Below are 17,244 nucleotides of genomic sequence, written 5' to 3' on the forward strand. Positions count from 1 at the left end.
TCAATAGCACTAACTAATAATATTCTACTCTGATATACTAAGATTCTCAGAGTAAAATATTCAGTTTCTATCATAATAAGCAGCACACATCACATTTCATGTCACCAAGACAAGAAAATATGGATTAGGTATACAGGCAGTCCCCGGTTTACGTACAATATAGGGACTGTAGGTTTGTTCTTAAGTTGAATTTGTATGTAAGTCGGAACTGGTACATATTGTAGGGGAAACTCTAGCCAAACATTTCTCCAGAGCTCAGTTTTATTCTCCCACACCTCACTTCCCTCAGTCCTTTATTCTCAAGCTGAGGTGTCTGCTGAGAAAAGCCACTCCGCGTCTCCCTGGTCTGCTGGGGAGGCGCTAGCTTCGCGTCTCCCTAGTCTGCTGGGGGGAAGCAGCTAGTGCGGGATTGCCTCACCCAGTTTGTAAGTAGGGATCCTATGTAAGTCGGATCCATGTAACCCGGGGACTGCCTGTAATTAATTTTTTCCTGGGGTAGAGCACAACCAGACTGTTCAAAGGAAAAAAGACTACAACATACATGATAAGAAACAGCCATTACAGTAATTTAACACATTAAAAATAAAAAATGGAATATAGCAATCCATCTGTACATTCCTCTACCAGCACAGATTTATTCCCTACAGTATTTTAAGTGCTTTATCCAATCTAATTTCAAATTATTCCAGAAATGGGTCAGATATGATGCGATTCCAATTCATTAGTCAAATCACAGATCCACAGTAGAACTTAAATGCAAATGAGTCACTGAGGAGGTAAGCTAATATTAGTAATTGTCTAAAAAAAATCACTGGGTATCTGTCTCAAATCTCTAAATAAAATACCTACTCAATACAAGCAATATAACAGAGGTGGCACTTTAGGAGGAGCCACCTAACAACCTGATCCACTTCTTAATATCTAATTCAAACATACAAAAACTTAGCTAAAACAGGGAAGGCTGCTAAGAGAAAACACTCATGTTGGAAAAGAAATAAGAATGTCTTGGCACTATGTTGATGGATGCAGTTCATTTATTTGGGGGGTAGGAAAAGTATTTCTGAAGGAGTAGGGGTATATGGTGAAGAAGATTACCTTTGCAGTCATATGACTTTACTCAACGCAACTGAGAAACCTGTGTCATTTTAATCATATTTATCATCCAACAAGATTCACGAGAGATTCAAGAATAAGCTATTTGCTAGTTTCAAACTCATTAATTGGTCAGGAATTTTCCACTCTTGCTTTCTATAAGTCAAGAGGCGTTGCTGTAACAGAAACCCAACTCCTTGTATATTTTGCTTTATCCCTCTCCATTACAGAAACTGTATAGCACAAGATACTATTACCCTATCCACCTATTCTCTACCTCCAAATGATTAACTATCCATTTGGGAAATTGCAGTTATAACAATTAACAATTTTCCGACAATTTAATTATCCCATGTAACTAGCAAACAATTATTGTGACATTAACAACAATTTGTTTGTAAGCACTTGGTCCTTCAGTTTACCTTCATCAATCCTTTGAGTCATTCATAAACACACAGTTGAAAACACAGAATAATACATAATTTCCACAGATTAGATTGTGATAGGAACAGAAATATTATTTCATTATAAGATGGAGGAAAAAAAATTACTTGGCTCATATTTTGCTATGGAGGATTCTTGTGAAATATAAGACATTTGTGATTTTCTTTAAAAAGATATCTACATATTTCTTAAAGAAACCTATTTTGTACCATACAACATTTTGTAATATTTGATATTGATTAAAATAAGGGAATAAGACTGAATTTGCAATAACTGGCTAGAACAAGTATATAGTATACAACACTATATTTAAATTGAAGATCACCATAAGCAAACAGGGAAAAAGTTCTATATGAAGTTATCAAAAAGTAGGTGCAAAAGTGGTTGAAAATCAGTGCCTCGTCATCAGTGTGCTATCAGACCGGGAGGGGGGGAGAAGAAGGGGAGAGGGAGAGAGAGAGTATCTAGTGGAGTCCTGCAAGGATCTGTGCATTTTCATTAATGACTTTTATAATAGAGTGGAGAACATGCTTATAAAATTTGTAGTTGGCACCAAGCTAGGAAGGATTGCTAGGACTTGTAAGCACAGGATTAGAATTCAAAATTACCTTAAATTGGAGAATTGTTCTGAAATTACCAAGAGGAAATTCAATAAAAGCAAATGCAAAACAAATAAAAAAGCCCAACACAACTAAAAATGAGATGTAACTGGTGAGGTGGTAGTATTGCTAAAAAGAATCTGGGGGCTGTAGTTGATCACAAATTCAATATGAATCAAGAAGTGGATGGAACTGTGAAAGACAAATATTGTGGGATGTATTAATCAAGGCATTACATATAATATATGGGAAGTGATGGTTCTGCTCCACTCAGCACTAGCAAAGCCACACTTAAGCAAAGATATTGTCAAACAGAAGTCAGTCCAGTGGAGAGCAACAAAAATGATAAAATATTTTAAAAATCTGATTCAAGGAAAGATTTTTAAAAACTGGGCACATCTTGAGAAAAGAATACAGAAAGGTCCTGACAGTCTCCAGATATAATGAAAGACTGTTATAAGGAGACTGCTTAGCAACTGTTCTCCTTGTTCACAAAAGGAAGGATGAACAAGTAGTAATGGACTTACTATGCAAAAAGGGAAATTTAGGCTAGATATTAAGAAAAACTTTCTAAATACAGGCAGTCCCCGGGTTACGTACAAGATAGGGACTGTAGGTTTGTTCTTAAGTTGAATTTGTATGTAAGTCGGAACTGGTACATATTGTAGGGGAAACTCTAGCCAAACATTTCTCCAGAGCTCAGTTTTATTCTCCCACACCTCACTTCCCTCAGTCCTTTATTCTCAAGCTGAGGTGTCTACTGAGAAAAGCCGCTCCGTATCTCCCTGGTCTGCTCGGGGGGGGAGGGGGGGGGGAGGCGCTAGCTTCGCGTCTCCCTGGTCTGCTGGGGGGAAGCAGCTAGTGCGGGGTTGCCTCACCCCGTTTGTAAGTAGAGATCTGATGTAAGTCGGATCCATGTAACCCGGGGACTGCCTGTATAAAAAAGGTAAGCTCTGATACAGACTTCCATATCTTACTAGAAGATCTACCTAGCGCAGCTCAGTTTCTTAACTCAAATAAGCTTTGTTTTTCTTCATTTAAATCACTGTTCTGGGGTGGGGTAGACAAAGAGGAGTTCAGTATGTGGGTTGCCCCAGGGACAGAGAACACACCCAGCCTCTTTCACCACAGCAGGTTGGGTTCAGGTGAGAAGTGCCTATCCATGGCTGATGCAGCTCCAGCAGGCCCAACTTAGGGAGGAGTGCATATCCCTCAGTTCGGGTTCAGACAAACACCCAGACAAACTCTGAATTATATAGTAGATAGATGACTCTTCCTTCACCCCTAATCCCTACTGTCCCAATGATGTTATAGATTCCTAGCCCTTTGCTACTCCCCTATGGTCATTCTACAGTATAACTGTTCCTCTTACCCTTCCCTTTCCATTTTATGATGAACAACAGAATTTCAAGCACACCTCATTGTCTTGGCCCAACCAAACCCTCACCTTGTGCTTTAAGTCATGATAAGTGGAAACGGCATACCAAATTTGATTATCCTAGTTCTTACTATTTAGGAGGAATTCTTGATCAAATGGACTCAGAAGGACAGACACACATTTCTAAAATTATATTGTAAGATGATGTACAGTAACTAAAAGGATTTGATCTGCACACTTATTTATGAGCTGCTTTGTCGACTCATTCTGGAAACCAGACCACGTGAAAGACCTAACATTAATTCTTGCTCGTGTGTGGTGGATATCCTCTTCACACTGAATTTTGTTCAACCAAATGATTTGCCAAACTAAAAAAAAATAATCATAATCAAACTAGACATATATTAAAGAAGACTAATATGTTGGTTTAAAATTTTCCCCTGCTATCTTTGAAGTCTATCTTGGTGCAGTGTATCTGATATAATTTTAACATCTGAGCAACAGGAACAAAGAAAAAAAGTCTGGAATGCTTTTGTGCCCTGATCTCATTTGCTTACGTTAAAAAAAATGCCCCCCCCCCCACACACACACAAAGGGGAAAATAGTCATAATCAAATAAATATATGAAGCTTGAAGTTGGGTCAGTGGAAAAAGCTGCCAACACATTTTCTTCCATTTAAAAGGTTTAAAACAGTAGAGTAGCACTAGCTTTAACACTACATATTTTCCTAGAATTCAAATGCATGTTCTCCTAAATCAAGATTTCATAGTCTACATTTCAAGGTTTTATTAACAAAAGTATGGCCTTTTTTAAAGTATTCTACAGAACATACAGATAGAAATGTTGCAAAATATCAAAAAAGAGAAAGTGATTTCTTCCCACCTACCCAAACGTATAAATGGACTTGGCTCCCATGCAGCATTGTAGTCATAAGTTTTTTCCTGCTCAGTTGTCGGAACTTGAACATATTGCCTCATTCTGTACGCGACGTTACTTTCCAGGTATTCTTTTAAGCTGTCTTTTTTTTCCAAAAAAATTTCAGTATCTTTACATGAATTAAGCACGGCTAAATTGAGCTGAAATGTACTAGAAGGCTGTAAACTTATCTAATTAAGTGTGGGTAACATCAATATAAAGCTACCAAACACAAGACAACCCACGTATCAAATTCTGTCATCACCAGGAACAGGATATATTATGAATGAAGTATATATTATGAATGAGTTGACACAGTCAGTCTCATTAAATCTAACTTTCACGTATGTATAGCCCTTCATTTTTATGAGAACAGAAATAGTCTAGTTTTTAAAAAGCCATGCTAATTCAGCCATTGTATATCACTTTTCAGTAGTAGTATCAGAAATTGCCAATTTTGATATCCTTTAATATGTTAACTAAGTATCAATTTTTTAAAATTCCTGGCTAATAAGTCTTACAAAACCAACTTTTAAACAAGAATATTAAATTTTGAAGATAGGGACACCCTGTCATGGCTCCTTCCCCACTCTGGCACAATAAATACAGAAACAGGGGGGGCAGCAAAAATACCCCAAAACCTTATCTACCAGGCTTTGGTATAAAACTTCCCCCCCAAAATCTTAACCTATATTTTGGGGATAAAAATTCTGCTGCCACCACCCAAGTATTGATACAAAATCAGGGGAGAGATCACTTGGGAAATCTCACCTCTAAAGTACAAATCAGGACACAAAAATTAACCAATACCAGGTTAATACAAAAAAAAGAGAAAGAACTATTATTATTGCCACAATATTCCTGTTGCAAGCATAATGTCTAGATGGAAAAGTAACAAAATAATTCTCATGGAGAAACTACTCCACTATAGGCCTAGAACTTAGTTACAAAGGAAAGCCAAAACATTTTTTTTAAAAAAGTGCACAGACATCACATCCCATTTCCCAAACCATAAAACAATAAAACCATCTAAACTTTATCCTACTTACAGAAAGTGAAGAATGGTTTCTTGGAGAGAGACACATTTGTCTCTCCCTCAGTCTGGAGAAGAACTGCTCAGGTCAAAAGGAGGGAGGAAACCCCCCCCAAAAACTCCTTTGTCCCAGTTTGAAATTCCTACCTACATTCCTATTGGCCATTCCACCTGGCTTAGGCGTAGTTAACCCTTTAGTCCCCAGGCTGCTGGCCATCTCTCATGATCATGACACACCCATTTAAAAGTCAGGAGACTAATCACCTTAAAGCTACTTGTATATAATAACCTTATAGCGTAAGAAGGGGGGGAGGGTCTGGAACAACTTCCATATGCGGAAAGATTAATAAGACTGGGAAATTCCAGCTTGGAAAAGAGACAATTAAGGAGGGATATGATGGAGGTCTCTAAAATCATCACCAACATGCAGAAAGTAAATAAGGAAGTGTTATTTACTCCACATAATACAAGAACTGGGGAGGTCACCAAATTAAATTAATAGGTGGCAGGTTTAAAAGCAACAACAACAACAAAAAAGTATTTCTTCATACAACTCACAGCCAATTCTGTGGAGTTCTTTGCCAGAGGATGTGGTGAAGACCAAGATCAATGTCATAAGTCTCTAAACCTCAATCAGAAGGGCTGTACAGAATTGCCCAAATGTCTTGTACTTTGCTTCTTAGATTCTAATAACACTAATATAACACATATGAAAATAGATCATACAAACTAGGGGTCACGACCCAGTTCTGGGTCATGGAATGTTAGGCACTAGTTATCAATGCGGCAGGGTGATCAGTGGGGGTGCTAAGGCAGGCTTCCTCTGTGCTGGCAATGCAGACTGTGCTGCACACCAGTAGCATACTTAGCTTTTGATGTCAAGGGGGTGTTGAATGTGAGAAAGCTGACTTTATAATGGTCTATCCAGTTCAAGTCTTTGTTCAAGCCAAGGAACACAATGTCAAATTTGCATATGATGGTGAATTCTGCACTCCTCTCTGTAGTTGGCTCCTGACTCAATTTACCATCACAGACAGAAGACTGCTATTCGGATTTGGCTTGCAGGAAAGCAACATCCATCACTGAAATCTTCATGTTACCTCTCACTATCATCTGCCTTTCTGACAGATATTATTCAAAATTGGGTCTGTATAAATCACATCTTACTTCCCACCAGAATTCTGGAAGAGACAATATCTGCCATCATGCTGTCGTCTGATAAAATTTAAAAATGAAAAATGATGCAGGTTTAAGTCAAACAAAGATGAAAATTTGTAGCAAAAATGGCTTATACTGAAAATCTTTAAAGCTTTCTAAGGTGTATTCTCTGAACTATTAAAAATGCTTGTAATGTTTGCCAATATGTTTGTCAGCTGCCATAAAACTCATGATCACCATCTCCAGGGGAAAAAGGGGGGGGGGGAGGGGAAATGAGACTAATATAAATATACCATATACAATGATCTTATTTTTATTAGTCCCAAATGCTACTCTCACAAACAACAACAAAGAAATTCAGAAAGAAACCATTTCAGAAAGGGAAGATGTTGATAGAAGTTAGTGTTTCTTGCTTTGGTTATTGCTTGCTTGGCTTACTTTGAGAAAGCAAATGGCAGTAAGATACACAACACTACTTTAAGATGTACTCTGCCAAGGTTGATTGGTCCAAAATTAGATTTTCCATCATAGCCTCCCTAACAACAATAAAAGTCATAAGTTTTTCTTACAATTGTCCACTTAATATAGTTCTATCGCATTATAAATAGTAATGACAGGGGCCACAGCTTTAAGATTACTTTTTTCATAACTCATGTCAAGAAAATCTGATTATTATATTAAGTTCTGAGAGTGTAATATTCGCTCCAGTACCTTGGCCTCTCAAGATGAAGGATGCCTACTACTACTCTGAAAGCGTAATACAACATTTTTGGGCAATTATACCTAATTAAAGAGTAATATTGAGCTCTGCAGTTTCACAAGATTCTCAAATGATTGCTCCTAGCTCTCTAATAGGTTGACATTCCAAATAGGGATTTAAAAAAAAAATCACATTTAATTCGTGAACTGGTTAAAGAGAAAGTTTAACTGGTTAACTGATTGAACGGGAGTTTCTGGGGGGAGGCTTTACATCTTGGCTGTTCCAGCAGGTGCTGGAGTGCCCCTGCCCATGGTGGGCCTCACATGACTAGAGCAGCTCCTACCCATGGTCTGCAGGGTTTGCTCCAGTCCACCTGTTAACCAAAACCAGTAAGCTTCACCAAGAATGAGGCAACTTAGCAGTGAAGCTTTCACATCCCTAGTTCCAAGCAGCTTTAATTTTCTACCCCTCCAATACACGCATCACACATGTTCCTCTCTATAAGGCTATCTGTACACTACAAATGTTAAACTAGCCAGGTTACACATTTTTGATGTATAAATACTGATGTAAATAAATATGATTGAGCTGCATCCCCTGAACTGCTTCCCCCCCCCAACAAAACCAAGTATCAAACTCGTTTATGTATTCATACCCACCATACTGACTTCACTTATCAGTGCATTCAGAGAAAGTCAGGACATCACAAGTCCTCATAATATATGCAGAGTAATATCAACAACATATTAGGCAATATACCCCATTGTTTGGGATGTATGGGACACAGAGCCAGTCAGTCTGATGATATGGACAGCATCCTCTAAACAGATCTAACCTTATTAGAGGCCAACATCTCTGAGAGCCTAGACTGCTGGATGGGAAACTAACACCCAGAATTACTGTTCAACAAATATAATATACAAATGGCACATTTGGAAGCAACGAATGTCACTAACAAGTTGAAAACCTGGTAATACTGTTCAGGTGTACAAGGCGCACTAGACCAGATTTGGACTTGAGATATTGTCATAAAATAGAACCTGTTTACAACATGGTTGGTCCCAAAATTTTTGCAGAAAACATACCGAATAGACAGGATTGTATCCATGTTTTCTAATCAAGATCTTACTTATATTTCATAACCTGGCTAAATCTAAAAGTTTCTCAGGAAACAGTCAACATTTTAAAGCAGGGGTGGAGAACCTCAGGCTGGGGGGCCAGATGCAGCTTGTGGCTTGCCTGGATCCAGCTCCTGAAGCTCTAGAATCGTGGGGTCTGCACTGGTGCTCCAGATCCCCACCACCGGGCTCAAACATACAACATCAACTAGGCTGGGCTCCCCTAGGCTCTGGTGTATAAGGGAAATGTGGGGAGTGTCTTTTTGCTTCTCAGTCGGAGACCACATCAGTGAGGGTTTGTCTTGTTTTGGGTTGTTTTTTTTTAATTTGGGGGGGGGGGGCAGGGTTTGCGTCTCATGTATGGCCGACTGATTTTTCTGTGGGTCAGCAGACCCCGACCTAAAAAAGGTTCCCCACTCCTGTTCTAAAGGTTTACCCTAGCTATGGAACAATTAACCCCCAATCTATTTTGCATCTTGGAATACTGTTCCCTAATCAGAACATCTTGCTCCCTATCTACCTTATATTTTATAAAATCAGGAGGGGGATATTTAATGTTACATGGCCACAAATAAGAGGCTACGGCCATCTCTGTTTGACATTAAAAAAATAAATGCCTTGATCAAAATTTTCAAAAGTAATGATTTTGGTACCTAGCATGAGACAAGTTAAGATCCCATTTGAGCAAGATACTTAAACATGCACCTAACTAAGCATCTGAGCAGTTTATGCTTTAAGTTAGGGACGCAGTCAAGTTAAAAGAGAAAGACACAAATGACTTGATGAATTTGGACCTTAGTATGTCTCAACTGCAGAACCCCCAAAATAGAGGCACAAACTCCTAGATGCTTTCGAAGATCTTGGATTAAACTTTTACTTTCAAGTTTCACAGAATATTCATGGTAACATTTTCTAATTGCATATCATCTTTGACACAGATACTATGTGGCTAAAGATACAAAAGCGACATTTCATAAATAACAGACAAGTACAGTAAAACTTTAATAGTCCGGCATCCAATTGTACTGCACTCCCGATAATCCAGCATCAAAATGGCAAGAGCCTAGTGAGTGAGCTTCAGCAAAAAACGAGTCACACGGCAGCAGCGGCAGCAGCTGAACCAAGCAAAACCAGACGGGACCGAGTCAGTCTGCCACTGGCATTCTGACACGCTGGACAGTGCTTATGCTACAATAAAAAGGGTTAAAAACACTGTCTCTCTCTGCGTGAGAGTGTGAGAGAGAAACCATCTTATAGTACCTCCTGATAGTCCGGCATACCTGATAATCCGGCACTAGCTAGGTCCCAAAGGTTCCAGATTATTGGAAATCTACTGTATATGGTAATGATTTACATTATGAAATACTATACTATGTTTCTACACAGCACCTACCACAACGTGGCTTTAACCCTCAAGATGCCCCCCTTGTTGTTAATGTGTGAGAAATTAACAAACAAATTAAATTTAATGCGTTATGGTTGCAACAAAACCCACACTACACACTCAAAACAGCTTCATTCTAGTATTCTTTACCATCTTTACATTGTATACAATACTGCTAACACTTTCTCCAAAAGGCATTCCCTCTTCCAACCCATATCAGACAGTAATAAACAATCAAACTTTATTCAGTTCATTTTGTCATGAAAAACTCAGGGACCCCTGTCTCTTACATTAACAATCTGACACATCTGTCACATGCTTTTGGCACTTAATTTGCTTAAATTATTAAAGTTTTAATTAAATAGAAATTCATAGTTTAAATTTAGAATATTCAATATGGCTGACCAAAATAACTGGTAATGGAAGATTCCGATCCTTGTGGATGAGGTAGTGGAAAGTTCCATCCATGGAAAGCACAGGGTGACGTAGTAGTAGATTCCAGTTCTATTAGGCGACAGTGGGAATGACTCAGCAAAAAATCATCTTTTGATGTATAGCTGACATCCCATAGCTGACACCGCCAACTCGTACCAAAGATCACTAAAACCCTTCGCTCTTCTACCAACTGATCTGAGTTCTGGCTGTAACTGCCAGAGGGCTCCTTAAACATGATGATCTTAACTTTGCTTTAAGATCTAGTTTTTCCAATTATCAGCTTCCTTCAATTTCAGCATGAATTTAGCAACACACATTCTCATTAACTACTAGAAATAAGATTACACCATTTGAAAGCTGGAATTGAGGCATCCAATTAAATTCTACCCCTGATTATTCACAAAGTATCTGATCTGAAAGTGATCATTGGTCCTTTTCAGTAGGCAAAAAAAGAAAACCCAGAGGCCATTTGTCAGAGGCCAAGAACTTTCAGTGTATCATCAAATTACTATCAATTATCTCAAACCAGTTTATTTTGGGTCTTTCAATAATAACATGCACATAGTCACATAGCAAACAAAAATTAAACCAATTTATCGTTATATTTTATTTAACAAATCAAAAGACTAATGAGTACAAGTCTGATCCTTCCATCCCATGATTCAGAAATCAACAGGCCAGGTCAGGACACCTCCCTTCAGACACAACCCAATCAATCACTATTCTTCTTCTGAAGCTAACTGATACGCTACCATTCCATTGGCCTGATGAATCAGTGAAAAAACTGGGCTCATCAAGATTCTCTTTAAGTAATATCGGCCCCAACTGTCCTGCTCAAAGTTTCTGTGGTTGCATACGACCTTGAACATCAAGGCTCCCTAGGCTTCACTGTAGACTTGAATAGCTGAGGCAGAAGGGCAGAGAAACTGAGCTCCAGTTCTCCCAGTGTGTGTCTAGACTACAAGGTTTTTTTGAAAAAAGTGGCCTTTTTTTGAAAAAACTTCCCCTGCGTCTAGACTGCTGACACATTCTTTTGAAAGTAAACTGAAAGAATGTGGAGGTTTTTTGACCGCGGACATTCCTCATAAAATGAGTGCTCTTTCAAAAAAAGGCGCTATGTAATGCAAACTGTGCTTTTTCGAAAGAGAGCATCAAGACTGCCTGGTGCTCTCTTTTGAAAAAGCGGCTTGCTTTTTCGAAAGTACTGGTTGTAGTCTAGATGCTCTTTTTCGAAAGAAGATTTTTTCAAAAGTATCTTTAATAAAAAGCCTCTTTCGAAAGAGGTTTGCAATCTAGAAGTAGCCTCACTGTACTGTCTTCTGTAATTGAAGACAATGAGAAAAATAGAGAAAGTTTCAGAGACAAAAAGAATGGGAATGGAAGGGAAAGGGGGAAACAATGGGGTATTGGGCCTTTGGTAAAGAAGGCATTAACAGCACTGCTCACTGAGCATAGCAGTGACACTGGCAGATGTAAAGCACTGGCAGTTTAGACATGGCCTAACTCTTTATCTTGCCTATGCAAGATACAGTGAGGGCTTCAACATCACAATACAGAATACAAAGATACAAACATTTAAAACATATCTAAGACTGTAGGAAACATTGTCTATCACAGCAATCACTTAAAACTGTATTTCATAGGAGAATTTTTTTAAACCCCGTAGCTTCTTTTTCACTGGAAATGCTAATTTCACTTATTTATAGACTATTGTGATTTCAGTGTCAAAGAAACTACACTCTGGGCTCCCACTAAGTATCACATATTTCTGCTTTGTCCATACTAGAGTTCAATAGGACCTTAACATCATAATAAATTAATTTGGATAGAAGTTTTGTTGGTTCCTGAAGGAAATATCCATCTTCAGGTTGCTCCAGAATATTCTATTTCCCTTGCTTCCTAAGGAATTACACATTATTACTTAGTTCTTTTACAAAGGGGGAAATACAGCTACAAGCATTTTGCTGAATTTGAGCTTGTTTATGGTAGATGCACTACTATACATCATTCTTGGCAAAAATTTGCAACAGCAGAAATCTCAGGACTATACATTATGAACAAGTTCACTGAAATACTTTATTTCTAGTGTTCAAGCTCCAGGCTCCACAGCCACCCTGCCTCTTCCCTCAAGCACCCTCCCATCCCCCTTCATTCAGTACCAGTCCCTCTGCTGCTGCTGCCAGAGTAGAGCTCCCCCAACTAGCAGCAACAGATGGTCTGCTCCAGCCAACCAGGTTCGTGCCATGCTGCACCACGGCCCAGGGGATATTTTGGATGCTTGCGGTCCCATCCCATTGGTTAACCTTTTACATCCCTAATTTAGGCCTACCATTTGATAAGTTACCTGTAAATTCTATGTATTATACAGTGTTACTTACTATTTTAAAGTATTTTGGGCATAGAGTTGTATTCAAGTACCACAGATTTTTTTGTAGTTTTCTTTGGCACCACCACAAATTTCCAAAATAACATACTTCAAGTCACATACTAAATTCAATGTAATTTAAACAATTTTGTAAACCATGAAAGATTTTATTATCACTGAGCAGTTAAGAAGCCTCCAACTTTATATATTAGATTTAATTTTTAAAATATACTCAATAATGTATGGCCAATCACGCGGTCCTCTACAAATCAAATTCCATTTTAAACTAAAAATATCTGCATTATTAGTTCCCTTATTTCTCTCACCCCAATTAAGCAATATTTAATGCACAGCAGGATGTCTTTCAATGTTTTCTCAAAGTGATTAAAGGTTGCAATACTTACTACCAGGCATTGTTATCCAGGAATTTGTCTTCAGTTCTGCAAGATGAAATAAGCTATAAGAAAAACAAAAACATTATCTGAGTTAGATGACATTATACACATTGGTTTAGTATATTTACTTTAAAAGCAAAACATGTTTTGATAAAATTTTCCCCTTACGTATACATCACACTGAAGGCAGTTTTATATAACTAAAAAACCAAAAGCATTTTGGTGCATTTAATTGCATTCCATTTTCCATCCAAATGCAGCTCGACATTTCACAAGTGAAAAAAAAATCATTGAGTAAATAATTTGTCATTTTCTAACATCATAAAACTAAAAATTTAGCCATGAAATATGAGCTATATTATTGTTTGAAAGTACAGATTGATTATCCTTCAGTTAGCAAAAAGTTAAGACAACATTTAGTTGCTGTTGCGCAGCTGGGGGGAGGAGGGCCCTACCTGAGTCAGGAATCTGCTGTGCTGACTTGCACTGGGTTCCCACCACTGTAGTTCTTGTTTTGAAACGTATTGTATTAAAAGTCTGCTGGCTCTTAATACATTTAAAAAGCACAGGCGCAGCTTCTGGGACTAGGCACAAGCTTCAGATGATTCCCGGCTCATGCCTAGTCCCTGTGACCCGCCTGCAGGGATGGTGGAGGGGAGGAACCAGCTTTTAAGCCAGCTCCCCTGCACCGGCTCCTACTCTCCACCTTGCTGCCTCTGATAGAGGCAGCGGGGGGGGGAGAGGAGGGGAGGAAAACAACTAGTTGAGGGACTAGTCGACTATCCGATAACCTTTTGCTTATCGGATAGTCAACTAGTTGCTTACATCCCTACCCTAACTGTATCTCTTGTTTTCTTAGTTTGTAAGCATTCTGTACTGTATTCAGAGCTCCTAGTGCTGTGTGATATGAGGGATGTAAAGGGATAACCAGTTAACCGTTTCCCTGGTATTGGCTCAACACTAGGGTTCCTACCACTCCAGTAATAAAAGTAATGGCTCCAAATTTGACCTAGTTATAATTTCCTGAAACTCTGCATTTTACAAAGCTATGTGAGAGGCCAGCAACTGATTTCTCGGAGGATTCCATCTGCACAATGCCTTAGAGGACTGTATGTCCCATTTTGGGCAGGACAGTCCCTTTTTACAAGTCCTGTCTTGGCTGTACCGACTCTTTTTTCCACAAAACTGGGTATTTATCTTGTTTACCTTTCCTGTCTTCATCAGGCAGCAACAGCAAATGGGCCAAATGCCCACTTTTGTCAAAACAGTGGTGTCTGGTGTATAGGAATATTCAGTGGGCAAGCAGCAATGCTTTGCAAGGACAGGGGAAACAGGGCACACATGCAGTGTCCAACTTTCCCTTTGGGAAATACTGTCATTTTATCCATGCCCAAAAGCTACCATATGCTACCCAGACCACTCATGCACCATCCCTATGAAGCTTCTAAGCTCATTTCTTCCCAAAATTGCAGAGGTTAAGCAAAAAGTTTTCTGCAGTTCCTGGGGGATGCTGTAGTTCTGATTAAAAGAGCTGAGAACGCAGGAAAGCCTTCCTTCTCTGAGCAATGAATTAGCTAGAACCCACTGACTGAGGCAAGGGTCCCATGGAAAATATTTAATTTAAAATTATATCCTAACACACACACAACTGAATTGTGCAACCTTAATTATGGCATTTTTAAATCTTTGAGTGCTTGACTTAGCAACTTCAATATTGTTTTATTATAATTTTTTGTATGTCATTTATATTCAGTACTGGTGAGTACTAGATGCTTTATATACAAGGTCTCTTGCTGCAAAGAGCTAATGCTTAACAAATGCAGTGTGAACAGTGCGAGCTCTTCCTGGGGTCTGTGAAGGTTGAAAGGCATTTTCCAAACCATGGCAAAACAGGACTGAGATTTACATAAACTCTCCAGATGAGGAAGCAGAGGACAGCTTGAAGTTCAACCATTTGCATATTGCTTACTGCCACCAGGAAGTTAGCTGGCAGTCATAAACAATCTTCCAGAATCCCCATCACAAAATCGTACAGCTGTCCCTGTTCATTGATAGACAAGTCTCCAGATAGAGGGAAAACACATTATGAAACATGATGAAGCACACAGTCACTGACAGCTATTCAAAGCGATGAATGGCAGCTGAAGTAGGGATATAATAGTGTACTCGATTAACTGATTAACCAATAAGCAAAAGCTTATCGGTTAATGCTATAGACTACATGCATTCCCCCCTTAGTACATTTTTTAGCAGACTGACCAGCAGCCTGATTCAGTCCCAGCTTGTGCCGAGTCTGAGACATACAGAGCTGCTGCAGGGGTATTTAAAGAGTATTAGGAGCCAGAGGGGCAGGCAGCTCAGCTCAGTTCCAGCTCACACCGGGTCCAGGAGCTCAGACATCCCCATACAAGAGCTGCTGCCACCTTGCGCTGCCGCATCTACATCAGAGGCAGCAGTGCGGAGTGGCAGGGGACTCCTCAGAAGTGGGGCCTGAGCGCACTAGCCCCATCCCAGGGTACTACAGAATAGTCGAGTAACTGATAAGAATTCATGAAGTTAATCAACTATACAATAAACTGATATTTAACATCCCTAAGCCGAAGACCCAGAGACAAAAACGGATCCCCTGTATCAGTTGAGGAAGTATGAAAGACCATTCTGAAGTTACAGAATGGATGTACTGTTTGGTCTGATATTCTTCCCCAACCTGTTCAAAGATGGATTGGGAGCAGTGAGCATCAGCCTGCAACAAATACTCTTCAAAGTTTGGGCACCTGGAAAAGAACAAACAAAACAGAGTGTTTCTCTACAAGGGCAAAGCATGGCAATTACAGGCCAATTGCATGGTTATCAGTCCCTTGAAATGTGTTTCGTCATGTTCTCCTTGTGAGAAACTGTCACCCAAAGCAATCAGGGCTCGCTGTTGGGCAGTCAACAATGAACACCCTCTCCGCTGCTGATCTGCACCGAGAATTTAACCTTCCATGTCTCACGGCATCTCTCAACAGAGCATTTTTTATTTAGTTGACAGCATTTTCACTCTACAAAAAGGAGCTGTTGCCCCAGACACTCTAATAAATCTGTTGCATGGTCCCCACATCCGAGCGACACTGAATACTGGTTAACAGCTTTTCCTGCATTTCTCTAAAGCTGTGGGTGTGCAATGCAGAGAGACCTTTCCCCTGCCGCTTTATATAAAGCTACTCACTGGATATTAGGACTTGCATTTCCTCATGTCAACAGAACATTCAGCAGGGCGAGCGGGGCGGCTGCCCCGGGCCCCGCGCTCCAGTAGGCCCCGCGCCGGGCTGAAGCGGCCGCTTACTCCAGCGCAGCCCAAACGGCGGTTTGCACCGGCGCCGCTTGCTCCCGCGTGACGTCACGGCTGCGCCGCACAGAACGCAGCTGAGGGCCCTGGCAGAGGCAAAGCGCGTGATAGAAGCTCCAGGTCCTGCCCCCGAGCCGCGTAAGTCACTGCCCCGCCCCCTTCGCCTCCCGCCCTGGCACTCGGCTCTGCACCGCTCAGCCGGGGCAAACCGCCATTTGGGCTCTGTCAGTGGAGGAGGAGGCAGGAGGAGAAGAAGAAGAGAGAGAGTGGCAGAAGAGGAGAAAAGGAGAGTGAGGCAGGAGGAGAAGAAGAAAGGAGAGAGTGAGGCAGGAGGAGGAGAAGAAAGGAGAGAGTGAGGCAGGAGGAGAGTGAGGTAGGAGGAGAAGAAGAGAAAAGGAGAGCGAGGCAGGAGGAGAAGAAGAAGAAGAGAGAGAGTGAGGCAGAAGAGGAGAAAAGGAGAGTGAGGCAGGAGGAGGAGAAGAAGAGAGAGAGTGTGGCAGAAGAGGAGAAAAGGAGAGTGAGGCAGGAGGAGGAGAAGAAGAGAGAGAGTGTGGCAGAAGAGGAGAAAAGGAGAGTGAGGCAGAAGAAGAGGAGAAAAGGAGAGTGAGGCAGGAGGAGAAGAAGAAAAGAGAGAGTGTGGCAGAAGAGGAGAAAAAGAGAGTGAGGCAGGAGGAGAAGAAGAAAGGAGAGAGTGAGGCAGGAGGAGGAGAAGAAAGGAGAGAGTGAGGCAGGAGGAGAGTGAGGTAGGAGGAGAAGAAGAGAAAAGGAGAGCGAGGCAGGAGGAGAAGAAGAAGAAGAGAGAGAGTGAGGCAGAAGAGGAGAAAAGGAGAGTGAGGCAGGAGGAGGAGAAGAAGAGAGAGAGTGTGGCAGAAGAGGAGAAAAGGAGAGTGAGGCAGGAG

General features: G+C 40.3%; 1 protein-coding gene across 5 annotated transcripts in view; it reads right to left on the reverse strand.

Annotated features, from left to right (window-relative positions):
• EFR3A (EFR3 homolog A) overlaps positions 1-16,417 on the reverse strand; it is a 101,207-nt gene extending 84,790 nt beyond the window's left edge. For 2 of the 5 annotated variants that reach the window (XM_075920132.1, XM_075920131.1), the window contains exons 1-3: positions 16,226-16,417; positions 15,725-15,791; positions 13,027-13,079 (exon numbers count right to left, since the gene is read on the reverse strand). In XM_075920132.1, coding sequence (XP_075776247.1) covers positions 13,027-13,079; positions 15,725-15,791; positions 16,226-16,244 — 139 coding nt within the window. In that variant the 5' untranslated portion in view covers positions 16,245-16,417. The remainder of the gene's footprint in view (positions 1-13,026; positions 13,080-15,724; positions 15,792-16,225) is intronic. The other 3 variants (XM_075920130.1, XM_075920133.1, XM_025184913.2) reach the window with 3 other exon arrangements.
• Positions 16,418-17,244: the final 827 nt, after the last annotated feature.

Source organism: Pelodiscus sinensis, chromosome 2 (genome assembly GCF_049634645.1).
Source record: "Pelodiscus sinensis isolate JC-2024 chromosome 2, ASM4963464v1, whole genome shotgun sequence".
Taxonomy (NCBI): Eukaryota; Metazoa; Chordata; order Testudines; family Trionychidae; genus Pelodiscus; species Pelodiscus sinensis.